This window comes from Leishmania martiniquensis, chromosome 29, assembly GCF_017916325.1.
Source record: "Leishmania martiniquensis isolate LSCM1 chromosome 29, whole genome shotgun sequence".
Lineage (NCBI taxonomy): Eukaryota > Euglenozoa > Kinetoplastea > Trypanosomatida > Trypanosomatidae > Leishmania > Leishmania martiniquensis.
In genome coordinates, this window is record NC_090164.1 from 678,670 (window position 1) to 705,933 (window position 27,264).

The 27,264-nt window shown below is 60.4% G+C and overlaps 8 protein-coding genes across 8 annotated transcripts; all 8 read right to left on the reverse strand.

Moving 5' to 3' along the window:
* Positions 1 to 387: 387 nt before the first annotated feature.
* On the reverse strand, positions 388 to 2,511 carry LSCM1_04447 (uncharacterized protein; the record flags this gene model as incomplete). The annotated part of the gene is made up of 1 exon (XM_067321955.1): positions 388 to 2,511. The coding sequence occupies one exon, from the start codon at positions 2,509 to 2,511 to the stop codon at positions 388 to 390; it is 2,124 nt and encodes a 707-aa protein (XP_067177050.1).
* Positions 2,512 to 4,336: 1,825 nt separating this feature from the next.
* Positions 4,337 to 4,915, reverse strand: LSCM1_04448 (uncharacterized protein; the record flags this gene model as incomplete). Its single annotated transcript, XM_067321956.1, has 1 exon — positions 4,337 to 4,915. One exon carries the CDS (start codon positions 4,913 to 4,915, stop codon positions 4,337 to 4,339), a length of 579 nt encoding a protein of 192 aa, XP_067177051.1.
* An 873-nt stretch (positions 4,916 to 5,788) lies between these two features.
* On the reverse strand, positions 5,789 to 8,146 carry LSCM1_04449 (uncharacterized protein; the record flags this gene model as incomplete). Its single annotated transcript, XM_067321957.1, has 1 exon — positions 5,789 to 8,146. The coding sequence occupies one exon, from the start codon at positions 8,144 to 8,146 to the stop codon at positions 5,789 to 5,791; it is 2,358 nt and encodes a 785-aa protein (XP_067177052.1).
* Positions 8,147 to 9,314: 1,168 nt separating this feature from the next.
* Positions 9,315 to 10,637, reverse strand: LSCM1_04450 (uncharacterized protein; the record flags this gene model as incomplete). The annotated part of the gene is made up of 1 exon (XM_067321958.1): positions 9,315 to 10,637. The coding sequence occupies one exon, from the start codon at positions 10,635 to 10,637 to the stop codon at positions 9,315 to 9,317; it is 1,323 nt and encodes a 440-aa protein (XP_067177053.1).
* A 4,201-nt stretch (positions 10,638 to 14,838) lies between these two features.
* LSCM1_04451 (uncharacterized protein) lies at positions 14,839 to 16,728 on the reverse strand (the record flags this gene model as incomplete). The annotated part of the gene is made up of 1 exon (XM_067321959.1): positions 14,839 to 16,728. One exon carries the CDS (start codon positions 16,726 to 16,728, stop codon positions 14,839 to 14,841), a length of 1,890 nt encoding a protein of 629 aa, XP_067177054.1.
* Positions 16,729 to 17,912: 1,184 nt separating this feature from the next.
* LSCM1_04452 (uncharacterized protein) lies at positions 17,913 to 19,136 on the reverse strand (the record flags this gene model as incomplete). Its single annotated transcript, XM_067321960.1, has 1 exon — positions 17,913 to 19,136. The coding sequence occupies one exon, from the start codon at positions 19,134 to 19,136 to the stop codon at positions 17,913 to 17,915; it is 1,224 nt and encodes a 407-aa protein (XP_067177055.1).
* A 657-nt stretch (positions 19,137 to 19,793) lies between these two features.
* On the reverse strand, positions 19,794 to 20,165 carry LSCM1_04453 (uncharacterized protein; the record flags this gene model as incomplete). The annotated part of the gene is made up of 1 exon (XM_067321961.1): positions 19,794 to 20,165. The coding sequence occupies one exon, from the start codon at positions 20,163 to 20,165 to the stop codon at positions 19,794 to 19,796; it is 372 nt and encodes a 123-aa protein (XP_067177056.1).
* Positions 20,166 to 21,101: 936 nt separating this feature from the next.
* LSCM1_04454 (uncharacterized protein) lies at positions 21,102 to 23,510 on the reverse strand (the record flags this gene model as incomplete). Its single annotated transcript, XM_067321962.1, has 1 exon — positions 21,102 to 23,510. The coding sequence occupies one exon, from the start codon at positions 23,508 to 23,510 to the stop codon at positions 21,102 to 21,104; it is 2,409 nt and encodes an 802-aa protein (XP_067177057.1).
* Positions 23,511 to 27,264: the final 3,754 nt, after the last annotated feature.

Here is a 27,264-nt window from a genome sequence, read left to right on the forward strand (position 1 = left end):
GGGCCTGCGTGCAGGCACAGCGCCTAATATACGCTACGGCTGCAGATACATCTCTCAGTTTCATCTGTGCGCAACCCCTGCCCGCCTCCTCCTCTCCCTTCGCTTCCTCCGACCGGCGCTGCTTCTGGCGTAGGATAACGCGTTGGTCCCACGTGAAGCGTGTAGCACATCCTTTGTTTCTCTCTCATTGTCGTTGGTTTCTCTCTCATTGTCGTTGGTTTCTCGATGATGCTCGTGAGCACAACGGCGATCTGCACTGGCGCACACACACGCACACATACAACGGCAAAGGAGACGCCGATCACCAAGGACAGCACAGACAAATGACTGCGCCCACTGCGCGGCAGAATTCGGGATCGTACGGCCTGCAAAGCACACACGCCATGGTCACATGCGAACCATCCAGCCGGCCAACACCAGAACGAGAGGCACGAGCAGGAAACACCCGACGCGCAGCGACCGCGGACCGCAGGCGAGCTCGCTTGTAAGGATTCCCAGAAGCCAACCATTCGCCGCCCCTGATGAAGGGAACAGGGAGGAGGAAGAGGTGGAGCGAGGCTGCGCAACAGCATCGCCGCTCAAATTCGACGATAGCGCTGTCGCGGTGGAGGCACAGCCACACGGCACGGCGTACGGCAGTGTTGTCAGCGCCACAGTTTGCGCAATGTCGGCACTCAGCACGTCATTCTCGGAAGAGACGGCCACGCACGAAATGGGATCCTTGTGTAGTGCTGGGTACCGCCGCGCCACAGCTTTGTTTGGTGAAGGACGAATCTGATCCGCGCGCCAGCGTTGCGTCTGCCCGCAGCCGTGGCTGAGACGCAGAGATGCAATCCAGCCCTCAACCGTCCCCGCAATCCAGTGAGTGGGGATGGTAGCGCCAAGAGGGTTTGCTAAAGCGCGCGCGGCATACTCTGCGGGGGGTGCGTCCGTGCACACGGCCAGCGACGTAATGGCATCGCTCAGTACTGGGACTGGGTCCTTTTGCGCCCACTGCACCTTCAAACTCAGCTCCCCGGCACTACTCGGTACAGGGAAGGATGACAAAGACGAGGCGAGTGGGGTGAGCTCCACGGCGCCGTCGATGAGGTATGACTCATTGGTCGAAGAGTTGTAAGCCACCACCATGATGCTGCACAGTCGCCCGTGCGTCGCAGCACCCCCTGTTTGCAGAGACTGCCACGTGAGGCGCCGCCGCATGTCAGCCTGCTGGGCGGCGTCGATGTCGCCCCAGCCGAAGAGACGCACTAGACGAAGAGAGGAGGGGAGTAGCTTGAACGGCAGCGGAAGCAAACTTTCTGTCAGCGTCAGCGCGGTGCTCACAGTGGTGACTGGCGCAGCCGCCAACTTGGCCTCCGCGTCGGTGTTTTCAGAAATGCTTTCTTCTCGAATGGTGGACGTTTTGACGCCACGGGAGCCAGTGTAGCGACGCCGCAGGCGAACGGTACTCAGTGCCAGCGTCTTGTCCAACAGTAAGGCGGCGAGAACGAGGTGCTCCTGCAGATGCGCCTTACAAGGCTTTGACGACAGCGACGAAGCTTCGCTGCCGGCATCGGCTTGCACAATGCACACTCGATTAACACTCAGATCATTTACACGCGCGGTAAACTGCCATGAGGCTACAGGGGCGGCACTGCTTTGCACGCGCGGAACGCGTCGCTGCAGAACCGCGCCAGCAGCACCGGTCGCCACCTGGTCGGCGTACCGGGTCGTGTACGCGTCGACGTCCTCATCCTCAAAGCTCTCTGGCACAAGGTCAGTGAGGGCGAACATGAGCACCCCATTGTCGTCGTGAGAGACGAGGACCAGGTTTTGGACGAGGGCGATGGGCTTCTTGTCCGGGTTCCTTCCATCGCTGGGCACCTCGATGCGGGCCAGCTGGCGGAGGTAGCGGCGTGACTCCGCGTGTGCGCTGCTGCCTGCAGGGACACTTGAGACGGGGGATGCGGAGGCGTCCGCGGCCTGGGCGGTCGACGGCTCGGGACCACTATAAACGCCGAGAAGCGAGAAGGACGTGATGCTGCTCAGCGCGACAAACCCGACGAGGCCGTCGAGGACGCGCCGCTGCGCAGGAGTCCACTCCAGCGCTGCCGGCTCTGTGGAGACGCTGCGGCGTGCTTTCCCGTCGTGCCCACGTGCCTCGAATGGAAGAAAAGAGGACGTGCACCACGGAATGTCGTCGGGGCCGAGATCCAGCGCCGCCGTGAAGCCCCACACGGACGGTGCGTCTGCTGCTGGCGCTCTAGACGTCACAGCTGGGTTGGTGGTAGGGTCTGCCGTCGACGCAGTAACCAGTGACCGCACGCGCAGCAGCAGAGCAATGTTCGGCATGCCAAATCGCCGGCCGCCCCCGCCGGCTCCTATGAGTGCGTGATGTGCATCCACGAAGGTGGCGGTGTAGATGGGCGATGGCACCTGCAGCACGTTTTTCACACGCCCTGCTGCAACCACTTCCTGAGGTTGAAGAACGAGGCGTAGTGGAAGCGGTCCGGCATCGCACTTGTTCGCCATTGGGCGGGATGGGGGTTGAGTGAGGGCGGAGCGGCTTGCGAAGAGGAGGGGAAAAAGTGTCCTTGGCAGCGACGCGATCGAAAATAAGGATAGACCACACGTACACAGAGAGGTAAGCGGCGGTGGCGCCCATCCACGTCCGTGACTTGCGATACACTGCTTGACTTGATTTCCTCCTCCCTTTTCTTTGTGATACGGAAGGTGTGGTTGGGCGTAGGCGTAAAAAAAAGACTGAAGAGGCGAGGAACTGACCCTACCCCACCCGCAACAACAGTCTGACCGACTTGTCACGGAGGAGGACGATTTTTCTGTTCTCTCACTCCCTCTTTACCGACTCACCTGCCCCAGCGCTGCTTTCTCTTTTTTTTAATGTACAGCGACTAAAATGTAAAGGGTCGCTTGGGAAAGAGAAGAGTTGTGAAGGGAACGAAGAGCGAGATAAGGTGCACGTACCCCCGAAAGCGTCTCGAGGGCCAAGGGACAGGGAGGGAGGAGGTGGGTAGGGGGGCGTGGAGAAAGGGGTACCCGCAAAAGAAAAGCAGGAAATGGAGAGCGCGCGCGCCAGCACGGGCGGTGCTTTTTTTTGCCATCACCCGCTCCGCCTCCCCCACCTGAGGCGCACGAATTCCCTCTCGCCCAAAGGGCGATGTAGCGCGTTCTCAGAGTCGAGACAGAAGGCAGCCTCTCTGTCCGCATCAAAGGGTTCTCTGCAACACTTTGCACCGTCCAACACCTCATATGTTTCTTTGCGCGCCAATGACCAGGATGGCGCATGAGACGATATCCCCCCCGCCTGATGCGCAGTGCCACCGGCCGCCTCAGGCCTCCACTACGGCTATTTTCCCCTTTTTCCTGTTTGCTCAGCGTTCCCTCTCTCTTTGGATCAGCTCGCCTGCCTACAAGCGCGCGCACACACATAAACACGGCCTGTCCCGCAGACCCCATCGCGCGTGATGGTGGCGGTGCAAGGGAGCGGGCAGACACGCGCTACAGCAACGCCCGTCGACTCCGTCACCAATGAACGAGTCCTGGCCCCATACCCCATCCACCGCCCGCTACGCAGCACGCCTCACAGTCGGCCCCCACGGCGCTGATCGCCACGCGGTGGACCCCCTTTGGGGTGGCTCAGGCTCCCCATTGCCAGTGGAAAACCCGAGGGCTGTGTGAGGGAGGCTCGAGCCACACAGACCCCATACCTACTGTATGCATGGCACAGGCGCCTTCACTGTCGCGGGTGGCGCCGGCGCAACCACATCCAGGGCCCGACCGCCGACATGCGCAGCCGTCAATAGCTCTGGCCTCCCGATGCCGTGGGGGCTGGAGCCTGGCAACATCAGAAGTGATTGGGTGCTTGACGGGGATAGAAGGGCGGCATGGCCTCCTCCTCCCAGAGGGAGGGAGAGAGATGGGAGAGCTGAGCCCCTGCGAGATAGTACGCGCTGGGGTGCTGCACCTCGTCAAAAGCGAGGGCGAATGGCCAAGAGGCGACGAGCAATTCAAAAAAAAAACGCATGCTTGGGGAGCAGCCAGATTTGGTTTCACCGCGGCCGGCCAGGGGACAGGGTCTAATACAATCTGCCCCACCCTTCGCTATAAGCACACCTGTCGTCGCGCCAGCAAGGAGGAAGCGGAATGAGCGCAGCGTGCAACGATGACGTCGTCGGGGTACCAGCACATGATGGCAGTAGCGGCTATGCAGTGCAACATCATGCAGCCGGCACACCGTTCAAGAGGTCAGCAGCAAAGCATGCACGCCACATGGCTGAGGTGTGTGTCTGCGGCCCCGCCAAACAGCTCGGCATCGCACAGAAAAAGGAACGAGAGACTAGTTGACACGCCAGCGGTAGTTGAAGCGGTCGTTGTGAATCTGCTTCATCGTGGCTACATGCTTTGGCACGAGCTGAATTTTGGGCAGCGTGTTCACTCGGCGATGAAGTGCCGCGTACTTGCGCTCCAGCGCCGCATCGCCTGCCACGGCTTGCGGATCACCAAGGGCGGCGTTCACGGACGCTTGCCCATACTGCGAGACCAGCTTTGCCTGCTCCTCCAGGACCTTCATGGTCTTGAACTGCATAAAGGCAATGAAGGACTTCTGCAGCTTTCTGTGCCAGCGGCGACGAAGGAATTCACCTTCTCGCAGTTTGCACTCCGTCGTGTTTGATTTCTGCTGATACGATCGGAAAAGCTGAAAGTGACGCAGACGGGAGCGGTGAACATACGCCATCATGCGGCGGTCAACGATGGAGACCGGCACATGCTGGGGCACCTCCTCCACCATGGCCGTACGATTGTAGAAGTGGCTGATCCCACCACGTGCACCCTTCCACTTGCTATACCGCATCGTACTCATCGATTTGCGGTGGTACATCATGTACCCGCCTAGCAACCGGGCTGTGCACAGCATGACTACGACAGAGCGCCCCCGTTCGTCGTTGTTCCTTCGCTGTGTGCGTCTGCTCGAGTCCGCGACCGTGTTAGCGGGGGGGGCGCTCGAGGAACAGGCGAGAGGGTAGAGGAAGATGAAGGGAGAGGAGGGGGAAACGTGAAAAGAATGTTTGCTGCGCAGAGAGAATTCACGCGCACGCGACTTTCGGCGACTACTGTGTGAGATGCATTGTTCGCACAGGCAAACAGCTCCGCCCACGCAGCCGCTCTGCCTCACTGAAAGCGACAAAAGAGGCGCCTAGGGCCGGCAAGAGCTTGATGCGCTGGTGTGTGACGTGCACAGGTGCAGATAGCGAGTGGCAAGCGTGCCACGGCACTCCTTTCCGCCGAAACGAAAAAAAGGAAAGAGGGAGGCTGAGATGTGAAAGGACGCCGGAGCCCGAAGCGAGCAACTCCGCAAAGCAGCAGCGATGTCGATGACGAGCCGTACATGAAAGCCGCGTGGCGCAGTGAAGAGCACTCGGGGCATTCTTCTGCTCCCGAAGAAGCGGACCACCTTTGGCATGCTGACTTCCTTCCATTTGGCGCTCTTTTTGTTTTCTTTACACTCGCTGCACGCATCTGAGTGGTGTTTGCGCATCTATGCGTGTAGAGGTATAACGAATGGAGAGAGGGCACTTCTGTGCTCCCCCCTCCACCCCCCCATACACACCCATCGTGGCTCTGCTACGCAGAGAACGTGAATTGGGCGGAGAGGGCCAGTCGAAGGAAAACGCGGTGGCATGTCTGCGTGTTCTGCCTTAAAGCCTCGGAAGAAACAGTGACGCGCGCTCGTAGACATAACTGAGTACCTTCTCTCTCCCCCTCTGTCTGAGGCGACGCGCTTCCTCACCTAAGTGCGCCATAGCTCCAGCAATGCGTTTACGCAGTACGCCGGCGCCTCAGGGAGCGCAGCCGTGTTGGACGGCGCATCCACCGCTATGGCTGTCTCCGGAAGCAGGCCTTCCGCTGCAACCCTGCCGCCGTCTTCTTTCGCCCACTCCTCTTCCGTCTCTAGCACCACCATATACGAAAGGCCGTAGTAGTGTGCGTTCGGCGACCAACGATTAGCGCTTCCGTGTTCGATCCACTGCACATGGCTGAAAGGTAAGGACGAGGCTGTGGAAAGAGCCGAAGATGGCGTTTTGTGCCGCTGATGTCGCCGCGCGGCGTCCACTGTGCGGAGGACGTAGCGACGCAGCGGGTCCACGGAGGCACGAGGGCGAGGAGGGGCAGGTCCGGGTCCAGCGGCCTTCGCACCGCTGCGGTCGCCAGAAAACTCGACGCTGGCCTCGATCGCCGCCCCATCCGCGTCGGCTCGATCCCCGTCATCTAGCGGCTCCGCCTTCACCTCCGACTGCGGCGCCGGTGGCGACTCCTCTTCCTCTTGCTTTGCTCGTTGTTGCCACGTGCTGCTCATGTGCCGCATGTGCTGGTGCGCGAGGGTTAGCACCTCGTCCACCTCCCCGACCACAAGGCCGAAGGCGCAGTGTGCGCACTGAAGCATGACGAGCTCCTCTTGCACCAGCTGTGCCTGCATCGAGTCCGGCTGAGAGAACAGATCCGGGTCAAGGCAGTCAGGTGTGAGGAAGAACTGATCTGCGTAGAGACTCTGCACTCGTTCGAGTACAGTGGCGCGCTGCCACTCTCCCTCCCTTGTTGCCAACACGAAGCCGCTGCCGACGTGGCTGCCCGCCATCGCCCGAATAGACCGCAGAAAGAGAGGCAGTCCGTAGAACTGCGCCTCGTTCAGGAGGCGCCGCAGTACGTGCACCCGAGAGGCATGGTGCACTACATAAAGGCCGTCGGTGCACCGCCACGACGCCATGGACGCCATAGGGCCCCACGATGCCGTCTCCACAGCTGTCATGTCCTGCAGCGCCGCGACAATGCACCGGAGGAGCGCCTCCTCCTGCTGATAACGGGCTGTGATGCCGACGAATGGGAGCAGCGTGTCCAAGATGAGCGGGTTGCCGAGGAAGCAAGAGAGCGCCGCATCCACCTCGGCGCTGCTTTGGAGCAGGCGATGCCTGCACTCCAAGCTATCCGCCGCAAACGTTGCGCGGTAGCGCGCGTCTCTCCAAGCTTGGTACATGCGCCCTAGTGTCTGGCACACTGTCGCATCGTGCACAAAGAAGGCTTTCCGCAGCTCTGTGACGGACGATGCGGCGCGGAATGCTGGGATCAGCTTGTCATACGCCACTTGCAGCTGATGCAGTCGCCGGAGCCACCTAAGGCGCCTTTGCACATCGGCAAGGAGCACTGGCGATGGAACCAGGTTAATTGTGGACTCATGGATGCCCTGTACTGTCGCGATGGCCGCTCCAGAGAGGCCGGCGGATGCACCTGTGGCTGCGGCGCCAGCGGCTGCAACCGGGAGGGTCCACAACAAAGGTGTTCTATCGCTAAGGGCGTTCCTGCTTCCGCCTGCGCACATGCCACTCTGCTGGCAAACGGTGGCCGGACACGAAGAAAGGCGCATCATCGTGGGGAGCTGCATCGGCAAGGCCGCCTCGCAAACTCGTGCAAGCGCCACCACTACCGCGTACTGCTCCGGTCGCACCCAACACGGGTAGCCGGCGCATGGCGCGCCGACCGCCGCACGTGTGTGGGCAGGGGTGTAAAGAAGATCCTTCAAGTTGAGCAGAGCACGCCAAGCCGTTTCCATTCGATCCTCACTGCAGCGAAAGATCTGCTCCTGAGACAGCGAAGACGCACCAGAGCTGTTCGCAGACGGTACCACCACGTCTGCCACGCCACAGTTGGAAAGAGCGCGGGTGCGGTTGTCATCACCGCATGCACGCTGCCAGAACGCAAGAACCTCCTTCTCAGGTGAGCTCACCGCGGCAGTGGAGTCAGCCGCAAGCGTTTTCACCCCTCCCCCATTACAGTCGACTAAGGACGCCGCTTGCTCCCGCCCATCGGTGCTGATTGACTGCTTTGCGTGCCGCGTGCGTGGCCTACGGTAAACAAGCGTCACATCATCCTCGACAGCTCCTCCTGAAGACGTAGCGCTAGCCGCAGAGACGGTGCCGCAGCGATGATGGCGTCCTCTTTGTACTAGCGCAGAGAGTGACTCGCTCGCGGGCTCGGATGCAGCCGCCGCAGTAGCGTTGGCTCGGCGACTGATTTTGCCGCCTCGGGCAGCAGAGCGTTTAGCGGCGGAGACTGCGCCACCACGACCACCGCCACCGGCGCGTCGACCGACCATGCTTGTGTCACCACCCTTTCTTCCAAGGGCGCGGCGGCGCAGCGTGGAGTATATGAAGCCGATAAGAGGGTGGTGGTGGTCGCCACATGTCGAAAGAGATATTAGCGCAAGAAGAGAGAGAGGGGGGGTTTCGTGCATAGAGGAACCAGTCAGAGGAGGAGGGGGGGAGGAGGCCGTGCGTACGCATGCACATGACACCGCGCGCAAAAAGTCGTGCGACACCCGCAGCGCTGCCATATGTACGTCACGACGCGCGGCTCAGCTGCATGCGAGTGTGGCAAGGGGCTTCCGCAGCAGAAAAAAAAAGCGGCAGCGCTCAATCCACCCTTCTTCCACGCCACACCGACTTTTCCGTTCCTGGTCCTAATGACTGACTCCTGCTCGCCGATCTCGCTACCACTGGCAATATGCCCCACCAACAATACCAGGAGAAAGGCAAGGCCGAAAAAGGGGGAAGGGAGGAGGGGCGGCAGTCGCCTACGGTGGCCTCCGCTGTTTCGCGCCAGCCGCTTCACGCACTGGTTGCCTTTACCTGCCTTTGCGCGCACAACCTCGTGCGCCGCTTCTTTTCTATTTTAGATCTCTTGGCTGCGAGTCGAACGTGTAAGGGAGGGAGGGAGGGGGGGGAAGAGAGCAGAGGGGCCGTGGCGGCAGCCTTACGGCAATGTGGCGGCAGCCCAGCAACAACAAAACGCATCCTGTCCTACCCGACGCCACAGTCCTCCTTCTCCGTCTGGTTGCTCCGTAGGAGGGCAAGCCCCGCCAAGAGCAGGACGGGCGGAAGGGAGAGGGAGGAGAGGGGGGCCGAATGACAGTCAGCAATGGTGGCAATACCCAAACCGCCCCAGGGAGATCGGAAAAGTCACTCCGCCAAACAAAGAGAACAGCGCAGGCGGCGTCGCCGACCAGACAGAGCGTGACAAGGGAGGAAGGGGGGAGGAGAGGAGGAAGGGGGGGCACATGGGAGTAGAGAGGGTCGGGCAGTCCAGCTGGAACAAAGGAACGCGACCGTAGTGCCAGGAAAGCCCTGCGGGCACGTCGTGTACAGCCATCGACCCTACACACATGGGGCGTGCGGTACAGCAGCTGTCACGTTCAGCTGCTTCAGAGCAGAGGAGCGAACCCGAATGAAGATAACCGCACACATTCACGTTGGAAACGAAGTCGCTCAAAACGTATTTGTAAAGGTTGGTGAGTGCTGCTGTGCACAGCGCAGCTCCTGCGCAACGCGGCGCTCCAGCTGCTCCGCCAGAGCCTGCTCTCGTGCTTTCATCTGCTCCACGACGGCAGGCTTGCATTGCCGGCGCAGCTGGTGCAGCTGCGCCGGTTTGATGGCCAATGAGCGGGCCAGCCGAACCAGCGCTGCCGCATCGAAGAGACACGCCGTCTGCTGGCGCAGAGAAACCAGCAGCTCGCCGGCGTCGCCGCTGCTGAGGAGACCAGCGTCGTCAAGGTATTTTAGCATGGCGAGGGTGATTTCGAGATGGGCGGGGGTGCGCTCAGCGGGGTTCGGCGTGCGGCAGAAGATGTAATCCCACACTAGCAGCAGGGTCGGGATCGGGAGCACGTTCACGAACAAGGGCATGATCCAGTTTGCGACAAGCGCCTTCACTTGCAGACCCACGCCGCGGAACTTCGCGGCAACGCGAGGCAGCTTCTTCTCCACAAGGTGCTCCAGCACCGCCTGCTCAACGTTGGCGCCAAGCAGCGACTCTCCGTAAAAGTCGTTGGGAAGCAGCTCCTCAAAGATGTGCGTGAGTAACCAAAACGTGCGCTCTTCATCGTCCAAAACGAGAAGCAGAAAGGCGGCTAGGAAGTTGAAGGATTGGCAGTAGCTTAGCAGCGGGTTGCGCCAGCATAGCGCGTGCAGGACGTTTGTCAACTTGTAAATGCCGACGTCCTTATCGGAGAAGTAGGGGTGACCGGGGAAGGTTCGCTGAACATCAGCGACGATGGCGACTGCATTCGGCCCCGTCACGTATCCGTTGCGCCGGAGCAGCCTGGCGCAGAAGTACTCGTTCTCGTCCACCTTGAGCGCCATGCCAGTCAAGGTGAGCCACATGACCCCACGCAGGTGATGCGGAATGCCGCACGCCCGCGCCACAGCACGCAGCTTTACAATCGCCGCCGGAGACGCACTCGCCAGCAACGAGACGCCGCGGCAGAGACGGTGCCACTTATCCTCTCGCTTGCGCTCCTCTCCGTCTCGGACCGACTGCGAAACAGCTTCGGCGTGCACCACAGCAGGATCAGTCGAGGCCGGAAAGCCGAGTCGCGGCACCGAGGACCAGTCCTGCAGACCACTTGCTGAAGTAACCGGATACGGCGTTGGCTGCGCTGCCTTCTCGACCTTCAGCAGAGAGGACGGCATCGATGCAGTGACTAATGCCGCGCCGTTAGCGGTAGCGGAGCACGCGTGTTGAACGGCAACGATGGCGGCGCCGCTGCTACATTGCGTGCGCACTGGCTGCTGCAAGCTCGACCACGACATCTCCGTCTCTGGTGCAGGAAATGTGTCTCCTGGGGTGGCAGCAGAAGTACACGATCTTTCTCCTTTGCCGCCCCAGTCGCCTATCGATCTCATTTCTTCATCAGGAGCGTCGCCCAGAGACTCAAACTTGCGCACAAACGTCTGCGGCGGCGTTGCGGTGCGTTGGTCGGAAACACCACCACTTCCCGCCGGAGTCGTAACGCCCAAAACGGGCGTGTGGCTGTCAGTCCACAACAGCGTCCTTGCCGGCGCAGGAGACACGCTTGCCAGTGGGTGCGCATCCAGCGCGACAGTCATGCTGCGCCGGTCTACTCCGCATAGGGGACTTGCAAACGAAGAGGAGGGCATCGACGCTGATTCTGCGCGCACCTCACTTGAGGTTTCCATTGGTCTGGGTGAAGACGACAGGCAGTTCGCCAGCGTGGCAGGCCCCACCGGCTCTAGCCGCGAGTCTGCCGCGGAGCTCGATGGCGGACAATACACGGAGAGATCATGGGAGGGTGCCGTGAGTGCCGCATGGAGTGCTGTGCATGCAGAAGAAGTCTGATGCGCGCACAAACCGATGACGTCGGCCGCCGCGGACTCCGTTTGGGAGGATGGGCAATACCCCACGACCGAGAAGTCAGCTGAGGGTACCGCCCTAACACCGAAGTGACCGGCGACAGTGATGCCCTCAGCAGTCTGAGTAGTGGTATTGACCCGATCGCCGCTGCCGTCGTCAAGCTGGCGATGATTGTGGCGGAGAAGGGCAGCCGCACCTTCCGCAGGAGGTGGCGCTCGTGGCATGGGGCTGCGTTTTTCACCCTCTGAGTCCGCTGCTGGCGGCCGAGCTGATGCCTCAGGCGATCTAACAAAGTCTGCTGTGACAGAGGTGCGAAGAGAGCCACAATACAGTTCCGAGGAAGGCGGTGCGCGAGCATCGTCGGCAAAAGTCTCGTCACAGAGACCTCTGACTGCCTCTCTGGCGGAGTCTGGTGAGGGCATGGTCCGCGACGGAGAGCCCCGTGTGAAGAGAACCGTTTGCAGGCGAGTAGGATCCGGGTGCAAAGGGTGCGTAAACCCCGCTGCACATGAGCGCGCGTGCGCAATGACGTGCGCTTTTTCCCACGCCTCAGCGGAACGGGGCGGTAGCTTTGCACGTCTCTAGTTTGTGGAGCACACACGGGGGAGCAGAGAGGGTGGGCCGGGGTAAACGAGAGGGGTGCAATGGTCGTATGTGTCACTCAACAAGGGGCGGCCATGCGCGTTGAAGAGGGCAGGCGCGCACACATGCAAGAATCAGAGAACAAGCAAAGCAACGAAGTAAGTGCGCACACACGTCTGCAATGATGCGGTGGGTATAAAATGTAGCAGCCGGCGGCTCTATTGTGGCATGGCCACAGTGAACAGGTAATGCCGGGCGCGGATGGCCCGGCAACGCGGAGAAGAAATAGGGGGCGAGGGGGCACAAGGGAGAGTAACACATGTGGAAGGGAAGCGGTCTTCCAAACGGCAGCCGTGCCCATCTTCGCGAGTTCAGCTGCGTAAGTGTGTGTGTGTGTCTGCGTCTGTGTGAGGCAGCACCACTTATACCCTGAGTGCGTCGCTGCTTTATCGACTGTTGCCCTCTTGTCGCTGCTGCTGCTGCTTTCGTCACGGTGACTTCCTCCGTTCCTCTTCGATGCGATTGACAGTCGACGGAGCAGTGGGGGGAGGGAGAGACAGGAGAGACAGGAAAGGCGAAGAGGAAGAAGAAAAAAAGGAAAAACCGCGGTCATTTCAGCGGAGATGGGGGGAAGGGGCGAGGAGGTGAGGGCACACGGCGGCGAAGTGTGGGGGCAGGGGCGGGGGAGCGGAAGAGAGGTGCCGAATTGAAGCGGTACGGCACTGGCTTGAATGGAGGAGAACGGGGGTCGGGCAGGTAGAGGCATCGAAAACGGACAAAGAGTCCGGTGGCAGCGGCGCGACCGATCCGTTGTGTTCAAAGGCCGACATCCAAACACGCACCCATAAAAACTGCCAACATCACCCCAAGTCTCGCCTCACCATTGGATGCGACACGTGAGAAGCGCCAGTCGCAGCGCACTCTCGCCTCCACCCCGACAATTGGGATGCGGACAACACGAGAGAGGCACGAGGTGCGTAGGTGAGAGAGGGGAAGAGAGAGACAGACGAGAAGGAAGAGGGGGAAAAATGGTCGCGATGCCCTTATGAACGCACCCGCCTTCACATGGACGACACCGTCACCACCAGCCGCCCTTCCAGGGCCCGAATGCCGTCACAGGCCTTGGGAGGGGGGGTGGGGGAGAAAGGCAAGTGGCACAAACCTCAAGGCAACTCAAGGACACATGCGCTTCTTGCACCTGTGGTACGTAACTCACCTCGCATTGGCACAGATAGAGGCATCTACGCGTACACGTATGTACTTACATAGAAGGACACACTCGCCGAAGCAGCCACCGCAAGATAATTGTCCTCTTCCTTTCCCTCGCCCAGGCATCGAAGAAAGCGAAATAAGCGGCTTGGTTGGCGCCTCAGCACGCAAGGCGATCGCAGGGCGGAGAAATGAAATGAAGACAGCACACAGACGCACACACGCAGATACGCACGCGCCACTTACTGTCATGCAGTGTTTCGTGGGCCGTTACGCTCAGAGTGACCCTCGGGCACTGAGCACGCACGGTGCTCCCAGTTTGGCTACCCTTGATTCACGGAAACGGACAGTTGAGGCCATGACGATGGAGGCCGCTCTTGTGTAGGCCCGCCGCCATCTCTTAAACTCTCGATAATAATCTGTGCAGAATGCTTGACTGCATGACAACTCGTGCCCCATCAGCGCCATCGGTCAGTGAGCCGCCTTGCCCTGCACAGAGTCACTCCACTGTGTCAAGACGACGGAACCCACGCAGGCGCTCAGGGGCACCGCTTTGCCGATCGAGCACGTAGCTGCCGTGAGCCGACATCTTTTCAGACACCCCGCTTGGTGCCACACGCTGATGCCGCCGACCTCCTCCATGTCGAGCGAGACGTCGTTAGTGGGTGGTGCGGGCGCCTCAGCGCCTGAAGCTGCGGCGTCACCGCAAGTACAAAGGCAGGGCGCCCCGCCCTCTCGCGTCATAGGCACCACAGCCAAACAGCTGGCCACCCCTCTCCTCTATCGTGAGCGGATGGCTGTCTCACCTTTGACCATCCGCCGGCGCACCATCCATGCAGTCCAATGCCATAGCGCTGCCCAGAGCTTCGCGCGCACCTTCGCTGGGTTGCACGGCACGTTCGACGCAAGACAAGTTGACTGCAGGCGGCCGCGCACGCACTCCGCCATCGGCACGTTCGGGTAGCGTCTTGTGGTGACAAAGCTGGTAGCCTCCGCCAGCGACGCGTGGGACACCCTTAGGTAGGATATGCGGGGTGGTGGTGGCAGGAGTGAATTTTTGCGGTGGTGAGAGGAGCGGGAAAAAGAGGCCATGTGCAGAGATGACGAATACTGAGCTGTGCCGTGCATCAAAAGAGAGGAAAAAAGGGGTGGTGGTGGTGAGCGCGGGCGACGGTGACCACCTCAGCAGAGGGAGGGAACTCGTCGATGGTGTGGCTCTCTGTATGTTTGCGAGGGAGAACAGGCCGATCCCCCCCTGTCCCTTCCCTTTTTTTCAGACTTGGGCACGCGCGAGGGAAAAAGGGCGCCGGATCGCAGGTGGGGCGAGCGGGCGAGAGGCCGACAGGCGCACACCAACGATGGGGCGGAATACCGCCCGCTCGCGTCAGATCACCAGTGTGGCAGCGTGTCGCCAATGAAGATGGAGATGCACATGCCAAGGCTTCTCCTTCGCTCTGCAGCAGCCAGAGCCAGTACGACCACGAGCGACGCCTGGAAGGGTGCCATGGGCGCACTCAAGACAACGGCACTGAACCCGTACACGCACACTCGCGCAGAAACGTACAAGCAGGCAGCAAAAGAGGAAAAAGGCAAGCGGGTGTGGTTGGTGGTATGGGCGACGCGTGCGGGTCATGATGACTCGTGCCGTCTCGGTCGCCTCAACACGACATTCGAGATGAAGACGACAAGCTTGCGAGAGCGGCATGAGGTGAAGCGAATGGGAGAGGGAGCGGAGCACACACATTCCACAGGTGAGCGCGAGGGGGCGCAAAAGGGGTTGAGCGATGGTTGGAAAAGCAGCAGCGCCGCGCCGCTCCCGCGATCCTTGACGCACGCAGACGGGGCTCCCTACACCACAACGTAGTGACATCCTTTCGCCCCCTTCTCGGCAGGCTGAGCGGCGCCACCGAAACGGTCGCGGCTAAGCAAAGGCAAGGGGAAGCACGTCAGGCTACCGACACAGAGCCGCGGCGATAAAGACGCAGACCTCGACGGCACCATTGAAGCGGCTTGCTGCTGCTGCACCACAGTAGAGTGTACTTGCACCACCCAGACTGACCTTCCATCTGCGGCAAAGCCGCTCTCACAGTTTAGCCACCCATCGTTGGCGGCTGCTCCCGCACCGGGGGCGGCACCGCTAACGTCTGCGTTCGGGGCAGCAGGGCTTGCTCTAGACGTCACAGCGGCAGCTGCCATGACGGCGCTACCCAGTCGCCGACCGGTGGATTTCGTCGAAGCAGCACTAGCGTCCACAGGCGGGTGAGCCATCAACGTCACTTTGTGCTTCCACTCCGCTCGCACTTTGCTCGCTGCGGAAGCGCTGCCTAGCGGCGTAGGCGAGCGCACGCTGTGGGCAGGCACCGATGGCGAAGTGCCTGCCGTCCGCGCCGCCTCCCAGCACTGCACCACGGCGGTGCAGTCGAAGACATGTAAAGTGCCATTGGCGCTGAGCGCCGCTATCCGATACGCGTCTTGCTGCACGGCGAGTGAGAGCACCGCGGCAGGGCGGTGCCCCCGCTGCAGCTCTACCAACAGCGCGCCAGTATTGCTATCGAAGAGTTTTACCGTAGTTCCAAGCTCTGAAGCGGTGGCCAGCAGCTGCCCATCGGGACGGAAACGCAGATGAGCAACGGCATGGTGATGCGCTGGGATCGTGCGCTGCTCCATGGCCGGCGTTGCCGTACGAAAACCAGAACTGGTGGTCGCAGCGGCAGCAGCTGCCGTGGTGCTAGTGGAGGGTCTCTCAGCATCCATAGATGAGGAGGCCCCAGACGCCGCTCTGCTACCACCTTCCCTGAGGGCTTGTCGGCGGGGTGCAGGCGGGACACAATGCAGTGTCAGTACCGTCACATCACCGCGGTACCCGCGCGCAGATTGAGGGAAGGCAACGGCGTACGATGTACCACCACCGTCCGCCTTGGGTGACGGTACTGCCGCAGAGAGGTCCAGCACTCCACGTGGGTTCAGTGGCTTATACATGCTCTGCTGCCGAATATACCGCAACGTGCGGAGCTCGACAAGGTGAAAGAGGTCGACGGCCGCCACGAGAAGAACAGACGAGTTCGCCCGCAGCGCCAACACCGGCGACCCGCAAAAGTGCAGTGCGGATAGGCAAGTGCCACTGGTAGCATCGAAGAGGTACACATAGCGTCGGCACTCAGCCTCGGCAGCGACAAGAGCCGAGGCCTTGACCAAGTCTGCTGCTGGGGCAGGGGACTCGCGCGTCTCCTCGTCACCTGCCAACGAAGCATCGACGTGTGCGGGAACGCCACAGCCGCTTTGGCTCCTGCTGCTCACCGGTGACGTAGCTCCGTCGCCACTCTGTTCCTCCTCCGCCCCTGTGGCGAGCACCGTGTGGGGCACAAACACCAGTGGCCGAGCTCGAAACACGACCGCGACAAGGGCACTGTCACCAGCTACCGTCGCCGTGTACACAGGCGTGCGCCACAGCGCAGTAGACGGAGCAGTATCATCGGCGATTCTAGCTGTGTCGGAGGTGACCTCTGAGGGCGCCGCGGCCATGGAAGGAGGGAGGGGGTGCAACGATTGCACTACCTTCCCCTCTCGCTGCTCGGATGCGGTAATCAGCGCATATGCCCTGACACCTGCCACCGTTGACAGGACAGCGACAGTGCACGACGGATTGAGTGCGCAGGCGGAGGGGTAAAGAAGTCGCTGTCCTCCTTCGCTTCCATGCGCCGCAGTGGCGTCGTACACAGCGCCGGCTGCGTTTTCCATGACCTTAATGGAGATCGACACTGCAGCCCGCCTCAAGGCTCCCCAAACAGGTGTGTCTCACTGGTGGCTGACTCGAAGCTGGCCTGAAATCGAAAAGGCAGCGCAGGGCGACTAGATCCACGCGCTTCGGCAAAGCAGTCCATCCACGGAGACGTCGAGGGCCAAGGCGCACACCAGCCTTCGAACAGCAGCGTTGAACTCTATCTGCACCCTCTAATGATACGCAACAAAAAAAAGAAGGGTTCGGCACGTCACTGCGTTTTGCCCCAATTGGTACATACCTGGTCCGTGTGTGTGGATGAAGAGCATTGCAGGGCCGAAGACAGGGCAGAGGGGGAAAGACATACACGCAAGGCTGAGGAGCCGTGCGAAGAGGACAGGTCATCACATATGTGCAGAAGGAGAGGGAGGAAGGCATCGCGAGGCCTTCCTCCGTCCTCTCCCCCGCCTCGTCCATGCATTTCCCCTCACCTTCGCACCCCAGCATCGAGACGTACGCATGCACCCGCTATGGAGTGCATCACCTCCAAGACAGGAAGCAGGAAAAGGACCACCACCGGCCGCACCTCGACCGAGCCGCGACTTCCTGCAACGCAAGGAACGTTCCGTTGATGAGATCAGATGAGGACGGTGATCGGAGTGACGGCGAGCCCTATAATGCATAGCCACCTTTTACACCCCCGAACTTACAACCAAACACCGGTAGAGAGATGTGTACATGCACATGAGCTTAAACGTGTTGAAAACAGCTCATGCGTTACTCCTCTTATGAGTGGGCGACCAATGCCACGCGATTAACTGCTGCGACGCTCACTTACCCCCTTCCCCTTCCAAGATGCTCCCTGCCCACCCGCCATACTGAGCGAGGCATCAATGCATGTCTTGCAGCGATGAGTGCAGATGAGGTAGTACAGTGAAATGGGAAGAAAGGGGAAGGGAAGCCCGCACGGCTCACCACACCCTCCACAAGACACCAAGAGCCCAGCGGCGCTGCGCTTCCGCTTCATGAGAGGAGCGCGGCTGACCACAGGCTCTCTCAGCCTCGCCCAAGCGTCGCGGTCCTCGCGGTGCCACCAGATTTTGGAAAGATGCGCTAGTCTCTGTCTCTCGCTCTGTGTGTGTGTGTAAAAGAGAGACAGCGAGACACCGAAGCGTCATGAGAGCCGCCTCGCTCACGAGAGCGCTCAAATCTCTGGCGGGGCCTCGAAGAGCAGGTTCGATGCACGGTCGATGCTGCGATGGCACAGGTAGAATGCGACCTTGCACTGCTCGTAGGTGAAGCCCAGCTCCGTGAGGGCCTGGATCTTCTTCTCGTCCTCCTCAGAGGGAACCCGGGACAGGAGGAAGTCTTTGTCGAACTGCCGCTTCGCCCTTCTGGCGCGTGTGCCGCCGCCGGCACTGCCGTCACCGTCGTCCAATTCCTCCACCTGCATTCCGCTCGCCTCCAGTTCAGCGAGGTCTTCGGCGTCGAAGCCGCTGCCGCCACTGCGTGCCGCCGAGGCGATGTAGCTCTGAAACAGCGCACCCATCTGCTCCGCCGTCTCTTCGTCCACCTCATCATCTTCCTCCCCCATGGACCACTCCTGCGAGCCCTCCTCATCGTCCCCACTACTGCCCATGGCGCCGCCGTGCAGCATGCTCTGCGCTGCCTTGGTGAGCTGCTCACTATTCATGAGTGTGACAAAGGTTTCCTGGTTCTGCACGATCAATTGAAAGAGGGAGGGATGGTTACGCTCGATCCGCTCCATCAGGGCCTGAGGGTTCGCTAAGAACTCCTGCCGCAGCACCGTCAGATCCGGAACGACCTCCTGCAAGGCATCGAAGAGGTCATTTTTTCCCGTGGGGTCGCCGTCCTCGTCGGAGTCGTCCTCATCGCTTTCCTCGTCCCCTAGCGTGCTCTCCTCCTCATCGCCTTCATCCCCTACCACATTCCCCTCGTCGTCGTCCTCGCCGCGCGTCGAAACAGGGGCGTGCACCTGGTCCCTCGCTTCGAGGCGCACACGCTTCGTTGATGGAACATCAGACGACGCTGACCCACTCCCCACCACCCCTTCCGCACCGGCTGCGCTCGACGAGGTGTAATCCTTCGGCACCACTGTCAAGTGATCTCCTTCCCGCAGCCCGCACTCCGTCAGCAGCTTCTTCTCGTCACTAAAGTCCACCACCGCGGAGGCCGACGACGGCGACAGGCTTGGCGCCGCTGACTCGCCGTCGGTGGCACCCTCGTGGTGGTCGAAGCAAAACTTGAAGGCCATTACCTTGAGGCGAAACTGGATAGCGACAGTTGCGCGCAGGTTCTGCATAGTCGCCTTCGGGTTCGCGACCGTAATCTCTTTCGTCACCGCCTCGCTTTCCGCAAGAAGGGACGAGTTGACGGAGGAGACGAGGCAAGTCACGGTGAGCTTCATGTCTATGGAGGGGAGGGGAGGGGGACGCTTCTATGTGGGCCCGTGTGCGAATCGTAGTCGTAGAGGTCGTTGCGGGGGCGGTCGTCGTAGCGCTACACGGGGGTGCCGTTGCCCGTCGTGCTAGAGGAGGCGAGGGAGTGGGGAGTCATCGTTGGAGAGAGTGAAAAAAAGAAAATAGGAGCTTCGTACACACGACGGAGGGGGGAGAGGAGTGGGTCTGCGATGGCGGTGGGGAGCAGAAAGTGGCTTTAGCGACAGGGGGTAGATGAATGCCTTGTCACGTCTTCAGCTGCACTTCTCTCCGCTCACTCCTCTTCCGCATCGAGCGCGCACACGTCGGCAGCAGCCGCAGACTTATGAGCGGGTAAAAAAAGGAAGGCGAAGCAGAGTCTACAAGGGCACCCGAGGCCACGATAGAAAGCACAAGCTTTCATTCCCACCTCACCACCACCACCACCCTGACGCACTGCATGAGTTTCCCCCTCTCTCTCCCTATGTGGGGGGGGGAAGGGAAAGGGCTGTTGTCTTTTTTTATGCGATCGTGGTCTCTCGACGTTTTGGTAAGGTACGGTGCACGGGGCAGCGACACACACACGCACACACACGAGCCATACATCAGCGGGAGAGCACCGCAGACACACACAGACAATGGGCGCGTCAGCGATGCGCGTGGAAGTCCATAGGCTCCGTGCCAAAGGGGCACTCAGCCGTGCCCGGCGGTGCCCACACGTCTTTGGGCAGCGTCGTTCCGCACCACGCCTCTGCGGCAGGGCATAGCCGCACACATTCTTCCATTGCCCATGAGGGGTTCGTGAGGCAGGGGTTGAACTGGGCAATCAACCGCGGCAGTGCATCGGGAAACTTATCTACACGCTGCGTTGAGGTCGCCAACTGTTCCTCGTCTGCTGTTGTCGAGGTCAAATTAGCTTCATTGTAACGGCACACAGACTCCAGGAGAGCTGTGCGGATTCGAAGCGTGCCGCCGCTGCTGCTGCTGCTGCCGTGGGGCGTGTCCTTTCGACCTTGCATGCTGACGCAATCATACGCACATACACACACACACAGAGGACACCGGGAGATCGTCTGCAAGTCCTCTCCGTTCCGAACGGACAGGAAGCTAAGCAAGTAGATGAAAGGGAGATTGGGCTGGTGCCGTCGATACGGCAGTGGAGAGATCGCGTGCGAGAGCCGCGAGGCTTCACGGTACGGTGGTCGCAGGCGCTAGGGCAGTGACGAAGTGAGTAGGGGGAGGGCGGGCAGGCTAAGGGATACAAACACGCGCCGACGTGTGGTACGCCACAGCCGCCTCTGCCTCCGCTTTTTTTCTCCCGTTTCGAAGCAGCTCAAGTGGGTAGAGGCCCAGCTTGGGGGGGGGCGTCGGCGAACAGCAACGGAGCGAACGCAGAAAGAGGAGTGGAGATAGTGAGAAGTGGATGTCATTGGTGTGAAAGAGAAAGAGGGGAGAAGAGGGGTCGCGCAGAAGGCCAGCAGCACGGAGGGAGGGGGGGGACATGGAAACCACCTCCTCGTCCGTCTCGTCCTCCTTCCCCTCCTCTCCACATCTGTTCTCCTGTCGTTATAGCTCAAGCCCACCGTCGGCAGGGCAGCTGCAGCAGCGGGGAAGGGGACGAAGACGGGGTAAAAGCGAAAAGGGGCGCGTGCTGCGACGCACAAGCTCTCATTGCACCTGAGACGGCCCTTGACCCCACTCCCTTTTTTCTTACTTCGCAGGCTCGACTTTTCGCATTTCCATGCATGTGTGTCTGTGCAGAATCAGCAGCCAACGCTATCCGGCATGTGGCCCATCCTGCAACATGCGCGTCTACAATACGCACGTACGTGCGCAGCAGTGCACATGACAGCCACTGCCACGGGCGACCCTTGAGAGTCCTCTGGGAAGCGGCGCAGCGTGCGCTGCTACTCATTTTTTCTTCCCGCTTGTACGCGCCTCCCCATCCGTTTCGCTCAACGGCCATCGCCACAGCGCCGGCGCTGCGCGTCCCCGCTCGACTTCCCCACTGGTATTCGTGGCGTAGGCTCGGGTACGTGTATGTGCGGCTCGGACTCGTCTTCGTCCTCGTCCCACTCGTCCATCCGCCGGCGCGCCAGCATGGCAGCCGGTATGCTTACGCCACGGCTGCCCGAGCACGACGTCAATGTGCTCCCTCGCGGTGTTTCACTGGATAGCGCAGGCGGGGCAGCGATGGCCGAGGCGGCTTTTCGCGACGCCTGAGCGTCGCTTCCTTTCGCGGTCGTCAACGCTGACCCAGCGGAGGAGGAGAAAGAGGGCGAAAGTTCACCACTGGTGGTCTCGGCACTCGCGATGGGGGTGCTTCCGAGGTTGCCATGAATACCGCGAGTTGCCGCGATCGCTGTCACTGGGGCAGCAGAGATGCCTCTGCTAGTAAGTTGAGCACCGGCAACGCGCGCTTGCGTACTCGAGCCGGCGCTATCCACTCCCGTTTCGGCGGCCGGGCCACTAAAGCGGGAGTGACGAGGGGTCGTAGAGGAGCGTGAGGGTGCACGGAGATCGAGAAAGGGACGTGCTTCAGCCGGAAGAACCTGCGCGTAGGGGTTGCCCTGCGCCTGGGTTCTCCCACGCAGCCCTCGCTCATGATCCCTAGCTGCGCGAGAGAGAAAGACGGAGGTGCTGGTGAGGTCGCCACCCGCGCTGTTGCTGAAGGTCCTGCTCGGCGTCTCTACGGCGATCATTCGCGACGGATCGGTGTGCGTGCTACGCGGCATCACAGACGGGGCGGCATCACGATCGGCGAGGGGTTTCCGCTCATGCGCCAGCATCACGGCCTCCAGCAAACGACGCTCGCCCGCAGACAGCTTCATCGCCCCTAACGTGGGCGATTCGAGGTCCTTTGAGTTGGCCAACAGTGACACCGTTTGCGGTGGTGTCGGGGTAGCCTCCTGTCCTGCAGATACACCACTCTGGCCGCTCCCCGCTACCTCTGCCAACGAGGGCTCGAGGCTCCCGAGGTATACGCTTGGAGACGAAAGGCGTGGGTGGCTGCTGCCGCGATTAGGCTCGCTCGCTCCGCTACCGTCTAGCAGCGCCTCAGCCGTCGCCAAAGAGGGTACCTCAGGTGATGAGCGGCACCGCAAGGCAGCAACGGACAGTGGCAAGGCTGGAGAAACGTTATTTGATGAGCGCGACGAGGCGACAACGTTACTGCTGCTGGAACGCGTTGATGTGTTCAAGGAAACGCTCTCGTACACCAGTACAGGCGACAGACCGCGGCCGTCGTCGCTGGAAGCGTCGTCAATACTCACACAGCCGTTGCTTGCTGGGGGAGTGGCACCAGACAGGACGCTGTCGAGGTATGCATTCTTTACGACGCGCGGACTGTGGGGTGCGCGAGTGGAGGCGGAGGGGGTAGGTGTAGCGAGGGCTTGACGATCACGGGTCTCGGGCTCCCCTCGCTCGCGGCTTGGCATTCTAAGCTGGCGTGTGGTGCTGCGTGCTGCAGTGAACGTCGCTGCGGGCATCACAGTGGAGGTGGATAGCGAAGCCAATGACAAGGGAGGTAGCGACTTTAGTGGGCGCATGGGGGCACAGGTGGATAATGGTGCCGACTCGCTTGTCACCGCGGCCGAAGGTGGGGCGGGTGTTGCTGTTGCTGAGTCAGCCGTGACGGCGGCCGGCGTGAGCTGAGCGCCAAACTCTTCGTTGAACCACTCCGAGTCGGCACCCCAACTGTCGGCGTTAGCGTTACCCAAGGACTCCGTCGTGCCTATTGGCGGTTTACCTACACCGAAGCCGCTCGCGGCGCAGGACGACAGCATCGCAGTCTCCAACTTCGCCTTTCCCGGGAGCGCTCCCGGTCTTCTATGATCGTACCCCCGGCGGCTCGCGGAGGCGTCGAGGTGCTTGATGACAGACTCATCAAACGCCACGTGGCGTGTCTCCTTGGAGGAATTCGACAGGTGGATACTTTCCTTCGCGGAGAGAGGGCCGGCGCTGGGGCCACCACGGCCAGCCCTCGCGCCGCCGTGTGGGGTGGGCTCGCCGCAGGTGGGGGGCGCGGGCCCAGTCGCAGAGACGATGCCCACGAGCCCCTTTCGTTTCAGAATGCCATGTGCTGGAGGAGCGGCCAGCCAAGGCTTGTCGAGGGTTACCGGCCTACCTGTGCTGCGATGGGTCACACGGCGATAAGGGGGAATGCTGAGGGGCGATTGCGGTGGGGAGGTGCGGCTCTCTTTATCGTCCTTGCTTGGACGAGCAGACGTAGCGACATCACGCGAGTAAATTGAGCGCTGCTCCGGTGCCCTGAAGAACGCAGCGCCGCTGAAATGCCACACTGGGGAGGACGTGGTGCGGAGGGTGGAAGCCTCGCGTGCGGGAAGGGCGCTCGCATCGCCCATCTGCATAGGGTGCCGGCGACCACCGGCGCTCGGAGACGTGCGGTAATGCGACCTGGCAGAAGAGGGAACAGACGTCCGAGCTCGGCGTAGCGCCGCGCGGGGAACCTCAACACCCGCGCCATTCTGTCTTGCGGAGGCCGCAGAGACACACTGCAGTGCAGAAGCCCGGCCAGCAATCGGGGATGTAAGGCATCGGTACGGCTCTGCAGATCTGGCTCGGTGAGTTCGAGGCGCGGAGATGACTCTGGAGGTCGTCCCCCTGCCCTTATCCACGATAAGGGCGGAGCGAAGCGGTGCACTCTGTCCCGAGTAAGCTTCTGCACCTTTCCAGGTGGCCGTCGTGCCTCGAGCACTGGCCCCCCAGGTAGCCTGTCGGCCATTACGAGAGGGTGAGGCGGCAGGCGATACCTGTGCGTGAGCCTGTCCAGCTCGGTACAGCAACTCGTCGTTGGCTGCCGCACGCGGTGTCCTCACCCACGCGAGGGAAGCGAACGGCGGCGGTACCACTGGTGACTTCTCTCTTTGGGCAACCCCAAACTCAGGGGCGGCCTTCAGAGCAGGCGCCTGCTCTGAAGGCCGCCCCTGTAAGGGGCCATGCGGCTGCGGCATACACTTGCGGCTGCAGCGCCCGAAAAAGGGGAGGGGAGGAGGATCGGGAAGGAAACGGATCAGAGAGCCGCTGGTTTCCACTCGACACCAGGACAGGAGGGGGGAGGAGAAAATCGATGCGTCTTGTGAGCTCACTGGACGTGTTCTTCACTTTGTCTATTGTGTGCACAGATGCGCTTACTCGTGTCGTGGCGATACTGGGGGAGAGAGGGGGAAGGGAGAAAAAGGGGAGAGGAGGGGGATGAGGCGGCGATACGGGCAGAGGGCCAAAGGGACTTGTGCTTGTGTGTGCGTATTTCAGAGAGGTGGAGAGAGCGGGAGGGGGTTACATATATATCGGCGGTGAACGAGAAAAAAAGAAGATGCAACAGCAAGAACCGTCTACAATTCTACGAAAGACTGCGCAAGCGTTGGTGTAGGGGTGGGTGCGTGGGATAGCGGAGGAGGGGCGGGGGAAGGGAGGGTGGAGGATGCCGGCAAACGAGAGAGAGACAGTAGGAAGGGGTTTTTTGCATTATGTGTCTAAAGCACCGAGTGGTGGTACAGGGTGGTAAGACGAAGAAAACGAAAAAAAGATGATGCAGTGGGAGTGTGAAGTCCACTGGTGTAGCGCGAGAGCACACAAAGCCGAAGACACGGAATAGAACCGCCCACAAGAACGCACACGCAGACGCAGAAGAAAAGCGAACGGCAAACGAGGCGGAGCCCTCAAAAATCGCACCCAAGAGAGGATAAGCCCCCGACAAAAGAAAAAGCGAAACAGTCCGAGCTAAAGGTGCTTTCGCTTTAGATCGTTACGTTTATGCATATGGTATTCCTCTGACTGCGCAATATATATATATATATGCATATCTGCTTGCCCGTGTCTGTGCTTGTGTGCGTGTCTGTCAGTGAGAGAGGTATGGCTTCAAGTGTGCATGTAGGCTGTGGTGCAGCGTCAAGAGTGTGTTGTGTGGATAAGAGAAAATAATATGAGTGCCTGAGACAGAGAGGGGCAGGGGTGGGGGTGGGAGGTGGGGTCAAGGAGAAACACAGAAGAGGCGCATACACAGCCAGCAGGGAGAAAAAGCAGCGGGCCTGAGCTTACCCACAACAGGACGAAGAAAAAATGGTGGGGAAAGAGAAGCGAGAAGGTCGGGGGCGAGCAACGCGATGAAGCACACACACGGCGCCCCCCGCACACACCTACAGAGAGAGAACTGCACGTGCGGTGGGAGATAGCCACACGGCGCGGGACCAGTGGAGAAGACGATGAAAGGACTTCGGAGGAATATGAGGTGTGCGTGTGTGCGCCAGGGGGAGGGGGAGGGAAGGAAAAGCCAAGCCGGACAACAGACCGCGAAAAAAACCCAAAGCGGCCTCAGCACAGGCATGCACACACACATACACAGCGAGCGAGAGAGAGAGCGACACACGCACACAGAAGGGAAACAGAAAAGGGAGAAACGGGCAATATACAGCAGGAGAGGGGGGCACAGCAACAATACTTGTGTGTGTGTGTCTGTGTGGGAGGGCGGGAGGGACACAGAGAGATTGTGTAGAAAGGAATGATTGGCACTCTCCCACACACACTTCCACAGACGCGGAATAAAAAAAGAGAAGGCAACAGAAAGAGCGTCCTCCGTACTATATATATATATAGATATGCGTGTATATGTGAAGGACCTTCCTCAGCCCCACAGCGATCTTGGATACACGTCACGTGCAAGGCGGTGAGCTACGGATAAAGCTGTGGGGGGGGGTAAGAGAGGAGTAGAGATCAAGCACACACACACAAAGACGTGCCCTATGTATAATGACTGGGTGGCGTACGGAATAAAGCTTGGGGGTTGGAGGAAAGGCACAATGAGCGAGGGGGCAAGATGTGAGGGAGGGGGGAGAGCAGCGCATGCGTGTGTGTGTGTGTGCGCAGTGTTTTTTTTTTCGCAGGCAAAGATGGTACAGAAGAGGGGAGAAGCCAAGCAACGATGGAGAACGTCGACATAGGGACTTTGCGGGCTAGGGAGGTATTGATAGCGATCATGCGTGCGCACACGACCTCGCCGTTTTCATGAGAAATGAGCCGGCCAGAAGACGGCCACTGCAGACGATGCATGCACCCCCCTTTCCATTCGAATGAAAGGAGGGGAGAAGGACAGGCAAGGGTGAGGTGCAACGCAGCAGAAGGCGTGCAGGAGCGACGCGCGGCCTAGGGTTCGAAAGAGGGGACCGCGGAGAGGTCAAGGCACCACCATTCCTGCTACTATGGCCATTAAAAAAATACTATCCGCATCACACCTCGCAATCTGACCCGCCTGTCAGACGTCGGCTTCCGTCTGTCCACGTCTTCTCCAGGCTCTCGCCACTCCTTTACGCACCCACTCGTGTTGCACGTTCTCGTCTGTTGTGCCACCTGATGTGCACTGTTTCTCTTCAAACAAAGCACCCTGTGCAGACGACCTGATCATACGACGAGGGGGGAAGGGTGAGCAGAATCGGCCATTGAGGGCGTACACTGATATGTGCGCGCAAGGTTTCTGTACCTTGCCTAAGGATCGCCACATGTAAATAAATTTGCTGACTCATCTGATGGTGGGCGTGCGCACTTTGCATCATATGCCTGTTGTACTTCGCTAAGCGGTACTGCCTTTCCCATCTTCAGGAGGAGAGTCTCGAGGCAGAGGCGCAGCGCGAACCTCTTCGGTCATCCTTCAGTGACAGCCACCTATGCAGCGCCACAAATCTCTCAGCATAGTGAGCAGTCCATAGAGGAGCAGGACAGTGGACAAGAGGAGACACGCAGTCAGCTGAGTAGGATACGGCATGTGAATCGGGAAAAGACGGGTGCAGCTACAAAAGGCAACGCCGCGCAGTGGTGGCACGGGGAAGGAAAAGCTTGAGAGTTGGGGTCACGACAGCACCACACAAGATGCGCACCCTCACCTCCCTCCCTCCCACACACACACACACACAGAAGCACACAAGTAGATACGAAGACATGTGTACCAACATATTGTACAACAACGACGGGAATGAGGAGCAACGCAGAGCCGAGGGAGGAGGAGGGGGAGGGGAAAGGAGTTGACCTCTGCGTATGCCCATCGCTGTCCGATCTCTTTTCACTTTACGCGAGCACAGTACATCAATTCACGAGATGCAAATCACG